Here is a 21766-nt window from a genome sequence, read left to right on the forward strand (position 1 = left end):
ACATGTTGAGACCCGTCAGAACTTTTTGCAACGTGAATTAAACATTTGGCACCATATAGTTCACAAGGCACTTTTTAGGACCTATATAACTAATGTATAGTGCAAATGTTTTAGTTAAGTTCTTTTAACGATAACAGACAAAGATTTTCTTGGTTAACTGTTATACTTTTATTATTTACTTATTAGACTCTAATAAACATTTTGAGACCCGTTATAATTTTTTGCAATGTGAATTAAACATTTGACACCATATAGTTCACAAGGCACTTTTTAGGACCTATATAACTAATGTATAGTGCAAATGTTTTAGTTAAGTTCTTTTAACGATAACCGACAAACCTTTTATTGGTTAACTGTTATACTTTTATTATTTACTTATTAGACTTTAATAAACATTTTGAGACCGTTAGAACTTTTTGCAATGTGAACTAAACATTTGGCACCATATAGTTCACAAGGCACTTTTTAGGACCTATATAACTAATGTATAGTGCAAATGTTTTAGTTAAGTTCTTTTAACGATAACAGACAAACCTTTTATTGGTTAACTGTTATACTTTTATTATTTACTTATTAGACTCTAATAAACATTTTGACACCCGTTAGAACTTTTTGCAATGTGAATTAAACATTTGGCACCATGTAGTTCACAAGGCACTTTTTAGGACCTATATAACTAATGTATAGTGCAAATGTTTTAGTTAAGTTCTTTTAACGATAACAGACAAACGCTTTATTGGTTAACTGTTATACTTTTATTATTTACTTATTAGACTCTAATAAACATTTTGAGAGCCGTTAGAACTTTTTGCAATGTTAATTAAACATTTGGCACCATATAGTTCACAAGGCACTTTTTAGGACCTATATAACTAATGTATAGTGCAAATGTTTTAGTTAAGTTCTTTTAACGATAACAGACAAACCTTTTATTGGTTAACTGTTATACTTTTATTATTTACTTATTAGTCTCTAATAAACATTTTGGGACCCGTTAGAACTTTTTGCAATGTGAATTAAACATTTGGCACCATATAGTTCACAAGGCACTTTTTAGGACCTATATAACTAATGTATAGTGCAAATTTTTTAGTTAAGTTCTTTTAACGATAACAGACAAACCTTTTATTGGTTAACTGTTATACTTTTATTATTTACTTATTAGACTCTAATAAACATTTTGAGACCCGTTAGAACTTTTTGCAATGTGAACTAAACATTTGGCACCATATAGTTCACAAGGCACTTTTTTATACCTATATAACTAATGTATAGTGCAAATGTTTTAGTTAAGTTCTTTTAACGATAACAGACAAACTTTATTGGTTAACTGTTATACTTTTATTGTTAACTTATTAGACTCTAATAAACATTTTGAAACGCGTTAGAACTTTTGGGAATATGAATTAAACATTTTGCACCATATAGTTCACAAGGCACTTTTTAGGACCTATTTAACTAATGTATAGTGCAAATGATTTAGTTAAGTTCTTTTAACGATAACAGACAAACCTTTTATTGGTTAACTGTTATACTTTTATTATTTACTTATTAGACTCTAATAAACATTTTGAGACCCGTTAGGACCCGTTAGAATTTTTTGCAATGTGAATTAAACGTTTTGCACCATATAGTTCACAAGGCACTTTTTAGGGCCTATATAACTAATGTATAGTGCATATGTTGTAGTTAATATCTTTTAACGATAACAGACAAACCTTTTATTGGTTAACTATTATACTTTTACTATTTACTTATTAGACTCCAATAAACTTTTTGAGACGCGTTAGAACTTTTTGCAATGTGAATTAAACATTTCGCACCATATACAGTATTTCACAAAATTCTTCTTAGGACCTATATAACTATTGTATAGTGCATATGTCTTAGTTAAGTTCTTTTAACGATAACAGACAAACTTTATTGGTTAACTGTTATACTTTTATTGTTTACTTATTAGATTCTAATAAACATGTTGAGACCCGTCAGAACTTTTTGCAACGTGAATTAAACATTTGGCACCATATAGTTCACAAGGCACTTTTTAGGACCTATATAACTAATGTATAGTGCAAATGTTTTAGTTAAGTTCTTTTAACGATAACAGACAAAGATTTTCTTGGTTAACTGTTATACTTTTATTATTTACTTATTAGACACTAATAAACATTTTGAGACCCGTTAGAACTTTTTGCAATGTGAATTAAACATTTGACACCATATAGTTCACAAGGCACTTTTTAGGACCTATATAACTAATGTATAGTGCAAATGTTTTAGTTAAGTTCTTTTAACGATAACAGACAAAGATTTTCTTGGTTAACTGTTATACTTTTATTATTTACTTATTAGACTCTAATAAACATTTTGAGACCCGTTATAATTTTTTGCAATGTGAATTAAACATTTGACACCATATAGTTCACAAGGCACTTTTTAGGACCTATATAACTAATGTATAGTGCAAATGTTTTAGTTAAGTTCTTTTAACGATAACAGACAAACCTTTTATTGGTTAACTGTTATACTTTTATTATTTACTTATTAGACTTTAATAAACATTTTGAGACCGTTAGAACTTTTTGCAATGTGAACTAAACATTTGGCACCATATAGTTCACAAGGCACTTTTTAGGACCTATATAACTAATGTATAGTGCAAATGTTTTAGTTAAGTTCTTTTAACGATAACAGACAAACCTTTTATTGGTTAACTGTTATACTTTTATTATTTACTTATTAGACTCTAATAAACATTTTGACACCCGTTAGAACTTTTTGCAATGTGAATTAAACATTTGGCACCATGTAGTTCACAAGGCACTTTTTAGGACCTATATAACTAATGTATAGTGCAAATGTTTTAGTTAAGTTCTTTTAACGATAACAGACAAACGCTTTATTGGTTAACTGTTATACTTTTATTATTTACTTATTAGACTCTAATAAACATTTTGAGAGCCGTTAGAACTTTTTGCAATGTTAATTAAACATTTGGCACCATATAGTTCACAAGGCACTTTTTAGGACCTATATAACTAATGTATAGTGCAAATGTTTTAGTTAAGTTCTTTTAACGATAACAGACAAATCTTTTATTGGTTAACTGTCATAATTTTATTATTTACTTATTAGACTCTAATAAACATTTTGAGACCCGTTAGAACTTTTTGCAATGTGAATTAAACATTTGGCACCATATAGTTCACAAGGCACTTTTTAGGACCTATATAACTAATGTATAGTGCAAATTTTTTAGTTAAGTTCTTTTAACGATAACAGACAAACCTTTTATTGGTTAACTGTTATACTTTTATTATTTACTTATTAGACTCTAATAAACATTTTGAGACCCGTTAGAGTTTTTTGCAATGTGAATTAAACATTTGGCACCATATAGTTCACAAGGCACTTTTTAGGACCTATATAACTAATGTATAGTGCAAATGTTTTAGTTAAGTTCTTTTAACGATAACAGACAAACCTTTTATTGGTTAACTGTTATACTTTTATTATTTACTTATTAGACTCTAATAAACATTTTGAGACCCGTTAGAACTTTTTGCAATGTGAACTAAACATTTGGCACCATATAGTTCACAAGGCACTTTTTTATACCTATATAACTAATGTATAGTGCAAATGTTTTAGTTAAGTTCTTTTAACGATAACAGACAAACTTTATTGGTTAACTGTTATACTTTTATTGTTAACTTATTAGACTCTAATAAACATTTTGAAACGCGTTAGAACTTTTGGGAATATGAATTAAACATTTTGCACCATATAGTAAACAAGGTACTTTTTAGGACCTATTTAACTAATGTATAGTGCAAATGATTTAGTTAAGTTCTTTTAACGATAACAGACAAACCTTTTATTGGTTAACTGTTATACTTTTATTATTCACTTATTAGACTCTAATAAAAATTTTGAGACCCGTTAGGACCCGTTAGAATTTTTTGCAATGTGAATTAAACATTTGGCACCATATAGTTCACAAGGCACTTTTTAGGGCCTATATAACTAATGTATAGTGCATATGTTGTAGTTAATATCTTTTAACGATAACAGACAAACCTTTTATTGGTTAACTATTATACTTTTACTATTTACTTATTAGACTCCAATAAACTTTTTGAGACGCGTTAGAACTTTTTGCAATGTGAATTTGTGGCGGCTTGGCTCGCTTTTGTAAAATCCTTACGTCTTTCGTAGAAATGTGTTTTCCAGAACAATTGGAGTTTTTAAACTTTCAGTCCCGCCACATCATTCTTATGAAAGAGTTTTCCAGCTAGTAAATGGAGTTTAAAACTTGCCTTTTCAGAACACTGCAAACTACCGTTGGTATATTTGAAAACTTGCTACGAATAACTTCGTGTGAAAGCTCCTTATTTAGTACGTTACCAGGTCGCTTCCAAGTAACTGTTTCCAACTTAACCAAATTTAATTTGCATTGCAAACACACAATTTTTCACGTTCACACGCTTTGAAATGTTCATGCCTTTTTTGTCATATATTTCCGCCACATCGCAGCACGTTTTATAAGCTTGAACTTTTGTGTGAGACTCCCTCAGAGCCTCAGAACCTCAGTCACAGACGCGAAGTTATAGACATATGTAATACCGTACTACTGTAGTTGTGGTGATTGAATCAGTAGACATCGTGTAAACAGTCACATGACTTGTGTTCTCGGTTATTTGTAATATTGAGAAAGTGTACAGCACCTACAATAAAAGCCTTTTCTGGCAAACGGTATTTGTTATAATATAACACGAACGTTCGGCTATCAGAAAGGTTAGAGAATTCTAACCGCACGCAACAATAGAGTCAGATACTAATGTAGTAGGTTAACTAAGTCAATAACGTAACGTAAGCTAAGACCGATAAACTCTGCATCTGTATCTGCATCTGTCGGCATCAACCTCTACATCCTAAAACGACCCCAACCTCTACATTTCTGGTGACCCCGACGTTCTAGTGACCACCGACATTTCTGATGACCCCGACGTTCTAGTGACCACCGACATTTCTGGTGACAACCCGACGTTCTACTGACAACCCGACGCTTCGACGTTCTAATAAACCACCGACGTTCTAGTGATCACTGACGATCTTGTGTCAAAAACGACGCGTTTCAATTCTCACACTCTCGCAATTCGCACAACCGTTCTTCACTGGTAAGTGGATTTTTCACTTTTTATACAACTACTTGCAACCATAGCTTGTAAATGCATGCTCATCGGCTTGTACCTTATTAAATTAGCTTAAGCTATTCTTATTGTGCTGCATTGTGCTGCAGTTTGAAATAAAAGTTTCTTGTTGTAAAGTATTTTTTGGTTCAATTGTGAACAATTTTTGCGGTGCGCCGCCTAAAACATTTTCTATCGGTTTTGATAAATGTCACAACCTGTGCCGACACAACGAAAAGTTACTTCGGTGCCTGGCAAAGCTAAGACAGAATACCACATGAGCACACGATCAACCGACCGTTCCAACGAGTCAATTAATAATACAACTATGTCGAACGAAAACGGGGAGGGATCTGCAAATACTCCCGATAATGGCATTGCTGGTCCGTCTGGTCTGGGTACTAGTAACCAATTACCAACAAACGCGCAACCACAGAACAATACTTTACGAAACGATTTGTTTTCACACGTTAAACTTCCTACCTTTTGGAAATTTAATCCCGAAGCGTGGATTTCTCACCTTGAACATAAATTTTCTCTTTATCAAATCACTTCTCAAACTAATCGTTACTTGTTGGCGGTAGAGGCAATTCCTGCGAAAGACCTCGCGCTCCTTCGGTTACCTTCGGCGTCAGCACAGAACTGCTACGACATATTGATCAATGAAATCTTGAGAAACTTTGATAAACGTGAGGACCATTTAGATTTTTTGTTGGCGGACCTGACGCTGCACGATCAGTCCCCGAAACATTTAATGCGCGAATTAATGAGCGCAGTAGGTCAAGAGAATCTTACTCCGCCAGTCGTCAAACTAATTCGTGCTAAATTCCTTAAAGCGTTACCACCAGACGTCGCAATTGCGTTAGCCAGCGTGGAACATCACGATCTCCAGAACCTTGCAAGCAGAGCCCACGAAATCTTGCTGCTTAAACAACCAAAAACTTCTTCGCACAACCTTTCCCTTGCCATCACTGATACGGATGACATTGACTACCCAATGCAACCGCAAATACAGCAAATTCAATTGTCTAAACCACCGCGCTATACACGATCTAACGCTAACAACGAATCTAAGAGTTCCGGGCAAAGAAATACGAATTTCACAAATCAAAATACGCCAAACCAACGCAATTCATTTAACTCAGCATGGCAACAACGATCACCACGCACAAACGATGGACAGTTTCACAAATCATACAGCAACAACGGGTTTAATCGAGATAATCGCCGACAAAATGGTTCTTCTTTTGCAAACCAACGCAAATATAATTTTTTACATTCATCCCCCACATTTCAGAAACCAGACTACCAACGTAGCAATTACCCTTGCGCGTCTGATGCTTCTAATGGCTTATGTTATTACCACGCCCGCTTCGGTAGGGATGCGCGCCGCTGTCACCCAAGTTGTAGCATGTGGGAGAACCAATCCCGCCCAACAAAAAACGCGTGGCGATCGACGCAACATTAACCCCGTCAGTCCCGTCGATCGCATCAACAATAAAAAGAGGCTGCCCCTTGTTAACTGTATATGATCACGCCAATAGTATTCACTTTTATGTAGATAGCGCGGCAGCAACTTCTCTTTTGTCCGCTAGTTTAGCTGACGTATCAAACCGCAAACCGCAAACACCGCTTTTCGCTGCTAACAGCACGCCAATTACTACGTATGGCACTACACAACTTAATGTTTCCCTTCATCCTCGTTTTTCTTATCCCTTTGAATTTGTGCTTGCGGACACACCTTTTTGCATATTGGGGCTGGATTTCCTCACTGAATACAACTTTGTTTTGGATCTTAAAGCCAAGCATCTCATAGATGTACCGAACCAACAGCAATATACGTTAGAGCCTGTTGAAAGTGATCCTGTTCGCATATCCATTCTCAGCCAGATAGATCCTGTTGCAGACCTTTTACATCAATTTCCAGACTTGCAAAAACCCATGTCAGCTGTTAAACCAGTGAAGCATTCCATCGTTCACCACATCCATACCACAGGTTCTCCTGTACGTGCACGTCCACGTCGATATAGCCCAGAAACAATGCAGATCTTGAAGAAAGAAATTGACAGCTTGCTGGAGCGAGAAATTATCCGATACAGTGATTCTCCTTATGGAAGTCCGGCCTTGCTCGTTCCTAAAGGCTCTTCTGGCAATAAATATCGTCTTGTCGTTGATTATAAATTAGTCAACAAACAAACAATCGACAGCTGTTACCCTCTTCCGTTCTTACATAGTTTTTCCGAGGTTTTGTATGGTAAAACTGTCTTCTCTAAATGCGATCTCCAAAACGCCTTTCATCAAATAAAAGTGGCTCCAGAAGATGTCCATAAAACGGCGTTTGTTTGCCCCCTAGGACAATTTGAATACACAAGACTCCCATTCGGTTTATCGGGCGCCCCACGGACCTTTTCCAGACTAATAGGGGAAGTAGTACGTCCCCTTCAGCACCTTGGAATCTTTGCTTACCTCGATGATATCATCATTGGAAGTAGTAACCTATCAGAACATCTTGAACACCTTAAGTTGCTTTTTCAACGACTTGAGGAATTTGGCTTAATGCTCAATTTAGACAAAAGTGAATTCAACCGCGAGTCTCTTGACTACCTTGGCCATCACATAAATTCTGAGGGTATACGACCAACTCAAGAAAAAGTGCAGGCCATTCTTGATTACCCACAGCCACAAACCTGCAAACAGCTGAAACGTTACTTGGGAATTTATTGCTATTATTTTCGCTTTCTGAAGCATTGTTCCACAACCTTACAACCGCTTTACAAGCTAGTTCCGAACAGTCGCAGCAAACGCGCGGCCCCTTTAACATGGAATGTCGAAGCCGAATGCGCCTTCGCCAGCAGCAAACAAGCTATTGCAAATGCTAGCACTTTAGCGTTTCCGAAACTCCATGCTCCAACTTATCTAACAGTTGACGCTTCGTTGACCGGTATTGGAGCGACATTAGAGCAATTGCAAGGAAATCAACTTGTTCCTTTGGCCTTCTTTTCAAGACAGCTGAGCGCTAGTCAACGTAAATACAGTTGCTTTGACAGAGAACTGTTGGCCGCTTACAAGTCAATACGTCATTTCCGCTACTTCTTGACAGGCCGACAATTCACTTTGCGTACAGACCATCTCCCTCTGGTTTCAAGTCTCAGTAAGCTCTCCGAACATTACTCTCCAAGACAGTTCCGGCAATTGTTGTTTGTTTCAGAATATACAACAACCATTGAGCACATCAAAGGCTCTGCCAATGTTGTGGCGGACCTCTTGTCAAGGTCTCAACCTTCGGCACCCAACATTAATACTCTTTCGGACGTTCCGCCTCCTTTAGAGTATGAGAAAATAGCACAAGCTCAAGCCAATGATCCTGCTATTCAAAGACTACGCACCGCTACAACATCACTCAAACTCCAGGACTGCAAGCTGCCCAATAAGGACCTTACCATCCTTTGTGACGTGTCCACTGACACAGAGCGTGTTCTAGTTCCTTCCTCCTTCCAACGTCAAGTATTCCTGCACTTACATAATTTATCGCATCCTGGAAAAAAAGCCACAATTAAGCTCATCAAGGAAAGATTTATATGGATAGGGATGTGTAAACAAATCGCTACCTGGGTTCAACAATGCCCAAACTGCCAGGAAGGAAAAATTTTCCGCCACACTAAAACCGCACCGGGGAAATTTAAAATTCCCTACGGACGATTTTCTGATGTTGCAATTGACTTGATTGGACCACTACCAACCTCCCATGGTTACAAATACATCCTTACATGTATTGACCGTTATACGCGTTTCGTTCAAGCCATACCAATCCCTGATGCCACCACGGAAACCGTCGCCGCTTACTTTGTAAATCACTGGTATTCCTTGGTCGGTGTTCCAATCATCCTCACAAGTGATCGTGGACCATGTTTCATAAGTTCCGCTTGGGCGGAAATTATGCGCTCGCTTGGTATTCAACACAATCTGACTACAGCTTACCACCCCACTGCCAATGGAATTACAGAACGTGCAAATGCAGAAATCAAGCGCGCCATCAAGTGTTCAGACGAACCTGAACGTTGGTTTCACAAATTAGGTTTTATTGTCTTGGCTCTGCGTAATCGCTATCTCCAGGATTTGAAATGTACACCTGCTGAGTTAGCTTTTGGACACACCTTACGGCTCCCAGGTGGTTTCTTTTCTGATTCCAAGCTTACCTCTGCAGTTCCTACATCCAGCTACCTCGGTGCCTACCGAGACTTCATCAACGACCTTCAGTTTACTCCAACGACCGCTCATACAAAATTCATGCAGTCCTACGTGCATCCGGATTTGAAACATTGTGACCGCGTTTATGTTAGATGCGATCATGTCAAACGTGCGTTAGAACGCCCTTATGTTGGTCCTTTTCCAGTATTGGAAAGATACGAAAAATATTTTGTAATATCCCGTCATGGCAAACCGGATCGCGTCTCACTCGACCGTCTCAAACCTAGCTATACAATTGATATTGATGCTCCCTCACCATCATCCTCCTCGCATCAACAAAATTTTTCTTTGCAGACTCGACACCCTGCTCCTCAGTCAGTCTCCGCTACTTCAGCGAAACAGCAAACGACACCACCTACTGTCACTGCTCCTGCTTCTATAAAACCGCCTGAAGTTGTAAAGACTTCTCGGACTGGTCGCAAAATCATTCCACCGAAACGGTTCTCTGACTAAACAACACAACATGTTCGTTTGTCTGCTGCTTACATGTTTCTTTTTGTTCACATCCGCCGCTCAGACGAATCTTCATCCGGATACACAGAAATTTCTGTTATGTCAGCGTTCGCATTCTCTCGGGTTATATACCTTTGATGACGACATACATTGTCAAACGCAGACACCCTTCTCCATACACAACTGCTCTGCTACCGTGTTTGCTCCAGATCTGCATCTCCAGAAGATTCCTGCAACAGTTTGCACTTCACAGATTACTTCCTGGAGCACTACTTACTTCTTTTTTGGGAGTTATCAAAAATCGGCCAACACCTTTGACGCACACCCACCGTACAACCCAGAATGTTCGTCGTGGAATAAAACCAACGTTTCATCACATGGACCGCTGATCCTGTCTAATCCTGCGGCGTACTCAACACGCAATGCAGTCCATTATAAGTTTGTCTGGCCGACTTCAGCTTCTGGAACAGTAACAAACGACTTCTTGTTTCACACTACAATTTACTACGATTACGTCACGGACACAATGACGTCGTCTCTTGGATCTCTTGCATCGTGCTCAATCGGGCGTGGATACTGCTTAACGGGCAATCGTATGTTTATATGGCGAGTACCTTCGCATATCAACTGCCCACCAACCAAGCCTCTCGGGACTCACAAGATGCTCCTCCATTACAACTCTACGTCCTTATATAGAGTTTCCTTACCTGATCTCGGGATCTCGGTACATCACTGGAGGAAATGCTCCTCTCGTGCGAAAAACTGCTATGGCAAACATATTCACTGCGACAACAACAACTTTATCTTTCGCTACCAACAATGTACAGAGCTCGACAGACTCGCTCTTTTTCGTCCTAACCGGCTAAGGCGTGCCCCTTTTCGAACGCCATACTCTCAATTCGAGCGACTTTTTGCAACCTTCGACACACAACAGGACGACCTTATTTCAGAAGTTCTCACTACCTTCAACGAAGAGAACAAGTTCCTACATTGCCAACTCACGAAGCTAATTGGCACACTCTACAAAGCAATTGGGAAGATCTTCCCTACTGAGATACTCACTACTACTCTTGGACATCAAACCATGGGTTCCAGCCTTGGAGATTTTATGTCCAGAGCAGCATGTCACTCTATCAACGGTACCGTCTTACCGTCACTTGCGTACCGAAACGCATTCAGCCAACGTCCTCTCATCAAATATCGCGATCAAAACGGCCACAGTCAATACGGCCAACTCATTTCAGACAACATTGTCCTACCGGGAGTGCACCTGCTGGAATCGTATCGACCAGCAAGAAGTTTTGTCTTCCGAGTTCTGGGACACACTGTCCTGTATCACAACTATACTTTATCGCACGAACATGTGCAGGTGCATCAACTCAACTTACCTTTGTCGCCTATACACGTCAACTACAAGGCACCCGACTACGAGAAAATTCTCAACGAGCTACCTGACTCTGACTCGTTTACTGATCTTCAATCGCTGCTCAGCTCTATGTCTGAAGCCAACCTTCTCAAGGAACAAATGCGACATGTCATGACAAGCCTTACTACTACCGATGAAACCATGATCAACGGATCCTACGTCGCAGACACATTCGCACACGCCGCGAAACAAACGTTACTCCTTGCTCTGTCGCAGATTACGAATCCATTTCTCTCAGCCCTTATATTCATCCTGCAACTCCTTGCCATGATGTGGGCCCTCTTCCATACCATCGGGTTTATCCGATCGTCTCCGCACCATTTGCAGTATGCCAGATCCCTTGTATCCCGTGTCCGCGCTTGGCGCCACCAACAGCAGGCGCCGGTTGCAAGACCTCAACTACCACAACCGCTGCCCTTGCCTCGGCGTTCTCGTGATGAACCGTCTCCGTCCGGATCTGCTGATGACGCACCGCCCGCTTCATCTTCTCGTGATAATTTCGCGAGCACCCACACACTTTAAGTTTCACTATGTGTATCACCTTGCTTCAATACCGATAATGTCCTTTGCATGTACAATTTTGCCGTTTTCCCTTGTCGCCGCTTTCGATTTTGTAACCGTTTTGCTTCGTTGCATGCTTAGTAGCTTATTCTTGTGCTAGTATCGTTTTCACTTTTCCCGCCTTATTGCATGCTAACTATTCCTGTGCATGAGTTTAGCTGTTTCAACCCACCTCAATAGGGGGAGGTGCAGTTGCAAAAAATTTACCCTCTACCCCTTTAGTTTCTCCACAGACTTTGCTGCCACTACCATTGCTGCCAAAACCACTTCAGTATGTCGACGGTATCTGATTCCTCCGCTGACGTTCAAATTGACGAAATCACTTCAGTTACTGAGATGATTCCCGACTCACCCGATTCACCGGTTCAACAATCATCTCCCGCGCCGTATGTGCCGATCGTCAGACCTGGGGAGCAAGGCGCTCCTGCCCCCATGCCCCAGAGCGCTGATCTAGCAGATATACAAGCTACGGTGTTACAACCAGTACATAGACTATTTCGGCCGTTTAAAACAACCGTTACAATGCCGACCCTTGCGGTTCCTGCGCCGCCAACCACTTCGGCTGAGGATCTACTACTTTGGTTCCAGCAGCTGGATGAACTGTTCCAGCTGGTTCCTGATTTTGAGTTTATGAGCAAAATCCTTACCATGGTAGCAGCCACACCTGCTTTCCACATGGCCCCCTTGATGAAGTATATATCCAACGGGGTTACGGACAAAACCCTGGAATACGAACAGTTCAAACAATTTTTGCATGCCCGGTTAATCTTGGAGATACCCTCCAACATGTAGCTATATTACCATCAGTTATTTTAAGCATATGTTACAGTTCATTCATTTGTATATAACTTCAGTTTTTTGTTTGTGCTTGCTCGCCATTGCCACCTTCAGTACGTTACATGTTAATTGTCATCTTTTTCCTTCCGTAGCGGGGGAGGAATGTGGCGGCTTGGCTCGCTTTTGTAAAATCCTTACGTCTTTCGTAGAAATGTGTTTTCCAGAACAATTGGAGTTTTTAAACTTTCAGTCCCGCCACATCATTCTTATGAAAGAGTTTTCCAGCTAGTAAATGGAGTTTAAAACTTGCCTTTTCAGAACACTGCAAACTACCGTTGGTATATTTGAAAACTTGCTACGAATAACTTCGTGTGAAAGCTCCTTATTTAGTACGTTACCAGGTCGCTTCCAAGTAACTGTTTCCAACTTAACCAAATTTAATTTGCATTGCAAACACACAATTTTTCACGTTCACACGCTTTGAAATGTTCATGCCTTTTTTGTCATATATTTCCGCCACATCGCAGCACGTTTTATAAGCTTGAACTTTTGTGTGAGACTCCCTCAGAGCCTCAGAACCTCAGTCACAGACGCGAAGTTATAGACATATGTAATACCGTACTACTGTAGTTGTGGTGATTGAATCAGTAGACATCGTGTAAACAGTCACATGACTTGTGTTCTCGGTTATTTGTAATATTGAGAAAGTGTACAGCACCTACAATAAAAGCCTTTTCTGGCAAACGGTATTTGTTATAATATAACACGAACGTTCGGCTATCAGAAAGGTTAGAGAATTCTAACCGCACGCAACAATAGAGTCAGATACTAATGTAGTAGGTTAACTAAGTCAATAACGTAACGTAAGCTAAGACCGATAAACTCTGCATCTGTATCTGCATCTGTCGGCATCAACCTCTACATCCTAAAACGACCCCAACCTCTACATTTCTGATGACCCCGACGTTCTAGTGACCACCGACATTTCTGGTGACAACCCGACGTTCTACTGACAACCCGACGCTTCGACGTTCTAATAAACCACCGACGTTCTAGTGATCACTGACGATCTTGTGTCAAAAACGACGCGTTTCAATTCTCACACTCTCGCAATTCGCACAACCGTTCTTCACTGGTAAGTGGATTTTTCACTTTTTATACAACTACTTGCAACCATAGCTTGTAAATGCATGCTCATCGGCTTGTACCTTATTAAATTAGCTTAAGCTATTCTTATTGTGCTGCATTGTGCTGCAGTTTGAAATAAAAGTTTCTTGTTGTAAAGTATTTTTTGGTTCAATTGTGAACAATTTTTGCGGTGCGCCGCCTAAAACATTTTCTATCGGTTTTGATAAATGTCACAACCTGTGCCGACACAACGAAAAGTTACTTCGGTGCCTGGCAAAGCTAAGACAGAATACCACATGAGCACACGATCAACCGACCGTTCCAACGAGTCAATTAATAATACAACTATGTCGAACGAAAACGGGGAGGGATCTGCAAATACTCCCGATAATGGCATTGCTGGTCCGTCTGGTCTGGGTACTAGTAACCAATTACCAACAAACGCGCAACCACAGAACAATACTTTACGAAACGATTTGTTTTCACACGTTAAACTTCCTACCTTTTGGAAATTTAATCCCGAAGCGTGGATTTCTCACCTTGAACATAAATTTTCTCTTTATCAAATCACTTCTCAAACTAATCGTTACTTGTTGGCGGTAGAGGCAATTCCTGCGAAAGACCTCGCGCTCCTTCGGTTACCTTCGGCGTCAGCACAGAACTGCTACGACATATTGATCAATGAAATCTTGAGAAACTTTGATAAACGTGAGGACCATTTAGATTTTTTGTTGGCGGACCTGACGCTGCACGATCAGTCCCCGAAACATTTAATGCGCGAATTAATGAGCGCAGTAGGTCAAGAGAATCTTACTCCGCCAGTCGTCAAACTAATTCGTGCTAAATTCCTTAAAGCGTTACCACCAGACGTCGCAATTGCGTTAGCCAGCGTGGAACATCACGATCTCCAGAACCTTGCAAGCAGAGCCCACGAAATCTTGCTGCTTAAACAACCAAAAACTTCTTCGCACAACCTTTCCCTTGCCATCACTGATACGGATGACATTGACTACCCAATGCAACCGCAAATACAGCAAATTCAATTGTCTAAACCACCGCGCTATACACGATCTAACGCTAACAACGAATCTAAGAGTTCCGGGCAAAGAAATACGAATTTCACAAATCAAAATACGCCAAACCAACGCAATTCATTTAACTCAGCATGGCAACAACGATCACCACGCACAAACAATGGACAGTTTCACAAATCATACAGCAACAACGGGTTTAATCGAGATAATCGCCGACAAAATGGTTCTTCTTTTGCAAACCAACGCAAATATAATTTTTTACATTCATCCCCCACATTTCAGAAACCAGACTACCAACGTAGCAATTACCCTTGCGCGTCTGATGCTTCTAATGGCTTATGTTATTACCACGCCCGCTTCGGTAGGGATGCGCGCCGCTGTCACCCAAGTTGTAGCATGTGGGAGAACCAATCCCGCCCAACAAAAAACGCGTGGCGATCGACGCAACATTAACCCCGTCAGTCCCGTCGATCGCATCAACAATAAAAAGAGGCTGCCCCTTGTTAACTGTATATGATCACGCCAATAGTATTCACTTTTATGTAGATAGCGCGGCAGCAACTTCTCTTTTGTCCGCTAGTTTAGCTGACGTATCAAACCGCAAACCGCAAACACCGCTTTTCGCTGCTAACAGCACGCCAATTACTACGTATGGCACTACACAACTTAATGTTTCCCTTCATCCTCGTTTTTCTTATCCCTTTGAATTTGTGCTTGCGGACACACCTTTTTGCATATTGGGGCTGGATTTCCTCACTGAATACAACTTTGTTTTGGATCTTAAAGCCAAGCATCTCATAGATGTACCGAACCAACAGCAATATACGTTAGAGCCTGTTGAAAGTGATCCTGTTCGCATATCCATTCTCAGCCAGATAGATCCTGTTGCAGACCTTTTACATCAATTTCCAGACTTGCAAAAACCCATGTCAGCTGTTAAACCAGTGAAGCATTCCATCGTTCACCACATCCATACCACAGGTTCTCCTGTACGTGCACGTCCACGTCGATATAGCCCAGAAACAATGCAGATCTTGAAGAAAGAAATTGACAGCTTGCTGGAGCGAGAAATTATCCGATACAGTGATTCTCCTTATGGAAGTCCGGCCTTGCTCGTTCCTAAAGGCTCTTCTGGCAATAAATATCGTCTTGTCGTTGATTATAAATTAGTCAACAAACAAACAATCGACAGCTGTTACCCTCTTCCGTTCTTACATAGTTTTTCCGAGGTTTTGTATGGTAAAACTGTCTTCTCTAAATGCGATCTCCAAAACGCCTTTCATCAAATAAAAGTGGCTCCAGAAGATGTCCATAAAACGGCGTTTGTTTGCCCCCTAGGACAATTTGAATACACAAGACTCCCATTCGGTTTATCGGGCGCCCCACGGACCTTTTCCAGACTAATAGGGGAAGTAGTACGTCCCCTTCAGCACCTTGGAATCTTTGCTTACCTCGATGATATCATCATTGGAAGTAGTAACCTATCAGAACATCTTGAACACCTTAAGTTGCTTTTTCAACGACTTGAGGAATTTGGCTTAATGCTCAATTTAGACAAAAGTGAATTCAACCGCGAGTCTCTTGACTACCTTGGCCATCACATAAATTCTGAGGGTATACGACCAACTCAAGAAAAAGTGCAGGCCATTCTTGATTACCCACAGCCACAAACCTGCAAACAGCTGAAACGTTACTTGGGAATTTATTGCTATTATTTTCGCTTTCTGAAGCATTGTTCCACAACCTTACAACCGCTTTACAAGCTAGTTCCGAACAGTCGCAGCAAACGCGCGGCCCCTTTAACATGGAATGTCGAAGCCGAATGCGCCTTCGCCAGCAGCAAACAAGCTATTGCAAATGCTAGCACTTTAGCGTTTCCGAAACTCCATGCTCCAACTTATCTAACAGTTGACGCTTCGTTGACCGGTATTGGAGCGACATTAGAGCAATTGCAAGGAAATCAACTTGTTCCTTTGGCCTTCTTTTCAAGACAGCTGAGCGCTAGTCAACGTAAATACAGTTGCTTTGACAGAGAACTGTTGGCCGCTTACAAGTCAATACGTCATTTCCGCTACTTCTTGACAGGCCGACAATTCACTTTGCGTACAGACCATCTCCCTCTGGTTTCAAGTCTCAGTAAGCTCTCCGAACATTACTCTCCAAGACAGTTCCGGCAATTGTTGTTTGTTTCAGAATATACAACAACCATTGAGCACATCAAAGGCTCTGCCAATGTTGTGGCGGACCTCTTGTCAAGGTCTCAACCTTCGGCACCCAACATTAATACTCTTTCGGACGTTCCGCCTCCTTTAGAGTATGAGAAAATAGCACAAGCTCAAGCCAATGATCCTGCTATTCAAAGACTACGCACCGCTACAACATCACTCAAACTCCAGGACTGCAAGCTGCCCAATAAGGACCTTACCATCCTTTGTGACGTGTCCACTGACACAGAGCGTGTTCTAGTTCCTTCCTCCTTCCAACGTCAAGTATTCCTGCACTTACATAATTTATCGCATCCTGGAAAAAAAGCCACAATTAAGCTCATCAAGGAAAGATTTATATGGATAGGGATGTGTAAACAAATCGCTACCTGGGTTCAACAATGCCCAAACTGCCAGGAAGGAAAAATTTTCCGCCACACTAAAACCGCACCGGGGAAATTTAAAATTCCCTACGGACGATTTTCTGATGTTGCAATTGACTTGATTGGACCACTACCAACCTCCCATGGTTACAAATACATCCTTACATGTATTGACCGTTATACGCGTTTCGTTCAAGCCATACCAATCCCTGATGCCACCACGGAAACCGTCGCCGCTTACTTTGTAAATCACTGGTGTTCCTTGGTCGGTGTTCCAATCATCCTCACAAGTGATCGTGGACCATGTTTCATAAGTTCCGCTTGGGCGGAAATTATGCGCTCGCTTGGTATTCAACACAATCTGACTACAGCTTACCACCCCACTGCCAATGGAATTACAGAACGTGCAAATGCAGAAATCAAGCGCGCCATCAAGTGTTCAGACGAACCTGAACGTTGGTTTCACAAATTGGGTTTTATTGTCTTGGCTCTGCGTAATCGCTATCTCCAGGATTTGAAATGTACACCTGCTGAGTTAGCTTTTGGACACACCTTACGGCTCCCAGGTGGTTTCTTTTCTGATTCCAAGCTTACCTCTGCAGTTCCTACATCCAGCTACCTCGGTGCCTACCGAGACTTCATCAACGACCTTCAGTTTACTCCAACGACCGCTCATACAAAATTCATGCAGTCCTACGTGCATCCGGATTTGAAACATTGTGACCGCGTTTATGTTAGATGCGATCATGTCAAACGTGCGTTAGAACGCCCTTATGTTGGTCCTTTTCCAGTATTGGAAAGATACGAAAAATATTTTGTAATATCCCGTCATGGCAAACCGGATCGCGTCTCACTCGACCGTCTCAAACCTAGCTATACAATTGATATTGATGCTCCCTCACCATCATCCTCCTCGCATCAACAAAATTTTTCTTTGCAGACTCGACACCCTGCTCCTCAGTCAGTCTCCGCTACTTCAGCGAAACAGCAAACGACACCACCTACTGTCACTGCTCCTGCTTCTATAAAACCGCCTGAAGTTGTAAAGACTTCTCGGACTGGTCGCAAAATCATTCCACCGAAACGGTTCTCTGACTAAACAACACAACATGTTCGTTTGTCTGCTGCTTACATGTTTCTTTTTGTTCACATCCGCCGCTCAGACGAATCTTCATCCGGATACACAGAAATTTCTGTTATGTCAGCGTTCGCATTCTCTCGGGTTATATACCTTTGATGACGACATACATTGTCAAACGCAGACACCCTTCTCCATACACAACTGCTCTGCTACCGTGTTTGCTCCAGATCTGCATCTCCAGAAGATTCCTGCAACAGTTTGCACTTCACAGATTACTTCCTGGAGCACTACTTACTTCTTTTTTGGGAGTTATCAAAAATCGGCCAACACCTTTGACGCACACCCACCGTACAACCCAGAATGTTCGTCGTGGAATAAAACCAACGTTTCATCACATGGACCGCTGATCCTGTCTAATCCTGCGGCGTACTCAACACGCAATGCAGTCCATTATAAGTTTGTCTGGCCGACTTCAGCTTCTGGAACAGTAACAAACGACTTCTTGTTTCACACTACAATTTACTACGATTACGTCACGGACACAATGACGTCGTCTCTTGGATCTCTTGCATCGTGCTCAATCGGGCGTGGATACTGCTTAACGGGCAATCGTATGTTTATATGGCGAGTACCTTCGCATATCAACTGCCCACCAACCAAGCCTCTCGGGACTCACAAGATGCTCCTCCATTACAACTCTACGTCCTTATATAGAGTTTCCTTACCTGATCTCGGGATCTCGGTACATCACTGGAGGAAATGCTCCTCTCGTGCGAAAAACTGCTATGGCAAACATATTCACTGCGACAACAACAACTTTATCTTTCGCTACCAACAATGTACAGAGCTCGACAGACTCGCTCTTTTTCGTCCTAACCGGCTAAGGCGTGCCCCTTTTCGAACGCCATACTCTCAATTCGAGCGACTTTTTGCAACCTTCGACACACAACAGGACGACCTTATTTCAGAAGTTCTCACTACCTTCAACGAAGAGAACAAGTTCCTACATTGCCAACTCACGAAGCTAATTGGCACACTCTACAAAGCAATTGGGAAGATCTTCCCTACTGAGATACTCACTACTACTCTTGGACATCAAACCATGGGTTCCAGCCTTGGAGATTTTATGTCCAGAGCAGCATGTCACTCTATCAACGGTACCGTCTTACCGTCACTTGCGTACCGAAACGCATTCAGCCAACGTCCTCTCATCAAATATCGCGATCAAAACGGCCACAGTCAATACGGCCAACTCATTTCAGACAACATTGTCCTACCGGGAGTGCACCTGCTGGAATCGTATCGACCAGCAAGAAGTTTTGTCTTCCGAGTTCTGGGACACACTGTCCTGTATCACAACTATACTTTATCGCACGAACATGTGCAGGTGCATCAACTCAACTTACCTTTGTCGCCTATACACGTCAACTACAAGGCACCCGACTACGAGAAAATTCTCAACGAGCTACCTGACTCTGACTCGTTTACTGATCTACAATCGCTGCTCAGCTCTATGTCTGAAGCCAACCTTCTCAAGGAACAAATGCGACATGTCATGACAAGCCTTACTACTACTACTGATGAAACTATGATCAACGGATCCTACGTCGCAGACACATTCGCACACGCCGCGAAACAAACGTTACTCCTTGCTCTGTCGCAAATTACGAATCCATTTCTCTCAGCCCTTATATTCATCCTGCAACTCCTTGCCATGATGTGGGCCCTCTTCCATACCATCGGGTTTATCCGATCGTCTCCGCACCATTTGCAGTATGCCAGATCCCTTGTATCCCGTGTCCGCGCTTGGCGCCACCAACAGCAGGCGCCGGTTGCAAGACCTCAACTACCACAACCGCTGCCCTTGCCTCGGCGTTCTCGTGATGAACCGTCTCCGTCCGGATCTGCTGATGACGCACCGCCCGCTTCATCTTCTCGTGATAATTTCGCGAGCACCCACACACTTTAAGTTTCACTATGTGTATCACCTTGCTTCAATACCGATAATGTCCTTTGCATGTACAATTTTGCCGTTTTCCCTTGTCGCCGCTTTCGATTTTGTAACCGTTTTGCTTCGTTGCATGCTTAGTAGCTTATTCTTGTGCTAGTATCGTTTTCACTTTTCCCGCCTTATTGCATGCTAACTATTCCTGTGCATGAGTTTAGCTGTTTCAACCCACCTCAATAGGGGGAGGTGCAGTTGCAAAAAATTTACCCTCTACCCCTTTAGTTTCTCCACAGACTTTGCTGCCACTACCATTGCTGCCAAAACCACTTCAGTATGTCGACGGTATCTGATTCCTCCGCTGACGTTCAAATTGACGAAATCACTTCAGTTACTGAGATGATTCCCGACTCACCCGATTCACCGGTTCAACAATCATCTCCCGCGCCGTATGTGCCGATCGTCAGACCTGGGGAGCAAGGCGCTCCTGCCCCCATGCCCCAGAGCGCTGATCTAGCAGATATACAAGCTACGGTGTTACAACCAGTACATAGACTATTTCGGCCGTTTAAAACAACCGTTACAATGCCGACCCTTGCGGTTCCTGCGCCGCCAACCACTTCGGCTGAGGATCTACTACTTTGGTTCCAGCAGCTGGATGAACTGTTCCAGCTGGTTCCTGATTTTGAGTTTATGAGCAAAATCCTTACCATGGTAGCAGCCACACCTGCTTTCCACATGGCCCCCTTGATGAAGTATATATCCAACGGGGTTACGGACAAAACCCGGGAATACGAACAGTTCAAACAATTTTTGCATGCCCGGTTAATCTTGGAGATACCCTCCAACATGTAGCTATATTACCATCAGTTATTTTAAGCATATGTTACAGTTCATTCATTTGTATATAACTTCAGTTTTTTGTTTGTGCTTGCTCGCCATTGCCACCTTCAGTACGTTACATGTTAATTGTCATCTTTTTCCTTCCGTAGCGTAGAAATGTAGAGGTTGGGGTCGTTTTAGGATGTAGAGGTTGATGCCGACAGATGCAGATACAGATGCAGAGTTTATCGGTCTTAGCTTACGTTACGTTATTGACTTAGTTAACCTACTACATTAGTATCTGACTCTATTGTTGCGTGCGGTTAGAATTCTCTAACCTTTCTGATAGCCGAACGTTCGTATTATTTTATAACAAATACCGTTTGCCAGAAAAGGCTTTTATTGTAGGTGCTGTACACTTTCTCAATATTACAAATAACCGAGAACACAAGTCATGTGACTGTTTACACGATGTCTACTGATTCAATCACCACAACTACAGTAGTACGGTA

At 41.4% G+C, this 21766-nt stretch overlaps 2 protein-coding genes across 4 annotated transcripts; both read left to right on the forward strand.

Annotated features, from left to right (window-relative positions):
- Positions 1 to 4994: 4994 nt before the first annotated feature.
- On the forward strand, positions 4995 to 13109 carry LOC143462937 (uncharacterized). 2 transcript variants are annotated; one of them, XM_076961251.1, is made up of 2 exons: positions 4995 to 5180; positions 12114 to 13109. In XM_076961251.1, exon 2 carries the CDS (start codon positions 12154 to 12156, stop codon positions 12670 to 12672), a length of 519 nt encoding a protein of 172 aa, XP_076817366.1. In that variant the 5' UTR covers positions 4995 to 5180; positions 12114 to 12153; the 3' UTR covers positions 12673 to 13109. The 2 variants fall into 2 exon arrangements, with proteins under 2 accessions (XP_076817366.1, XP_076817365.1); XM_076961250.1 differs by having other exon boundaries at positions 4996 to 5180; positions 12103 to 13109.
- A 79-nt stretch (positions 13110 to 13188) lies between these two features.
- Positions 13189 to 21418, forward strand: LOC143462743 (uncharacterized). 2 transcript variants are annotated; one of them, XM_076961000.1, is made up of 2 exons: positions 13189 to 13792; positions 20729 to 21418. In XM_076961000.1, exon 2 carries the CDS (start codon positions 20769 to 20771, stop codon positions 21285 to 21287), a length of 519 nt encoding a protein of 172 aa, XP_076817115.1. In that variant the 5' UTR covers positions 13189 to 13792; positions 20729 to 20768; the 3' UTR covers positions 21288 to 21418. The 2 variants fall into 2 exon arrangements, with proteins under 2 accessions (XP_076817115.1, XP_076817114.1); XM_076960999.1 differs by having other exon boundaries at positions 13192 to 13792; positions 20718 to 21418.
- Positions 21419 to 21766: the final 348 nt, after the last annotated feature.

This window comes from Clavelina lepadiformis, chromosome 6 (genome assembly GCF_947623445.1).
Source record: "Clavelina lepadiformis chromosome 6, kaClaLepa1.1, whole genome shotgun sequence".
Taxonomy (NCBI): Eukaryota; Metazoa; Chordata; class Ascidiacea; order Aplousobranchia; family Clavelinidae; genus Clavelina; species Clavelina lepadiformis.

What these genes read in the sequence shown, in the direction of transcription:
- LOC143462937 (XM_076961251.1), top strand. Translation starts at nt 12,154, where the DNA reads ATGTCGACGGTATCTGATTCCTCCGCTGACGTTCAAATTGACGAAATC.
- LOC143462743 (XM_076961000.1), top strand. Translation starts at nt 20,769, where the DNA reads ATGTCGACGGTATCTGATTCCTCCGCTGACGTTCAAATTGACGAAATC.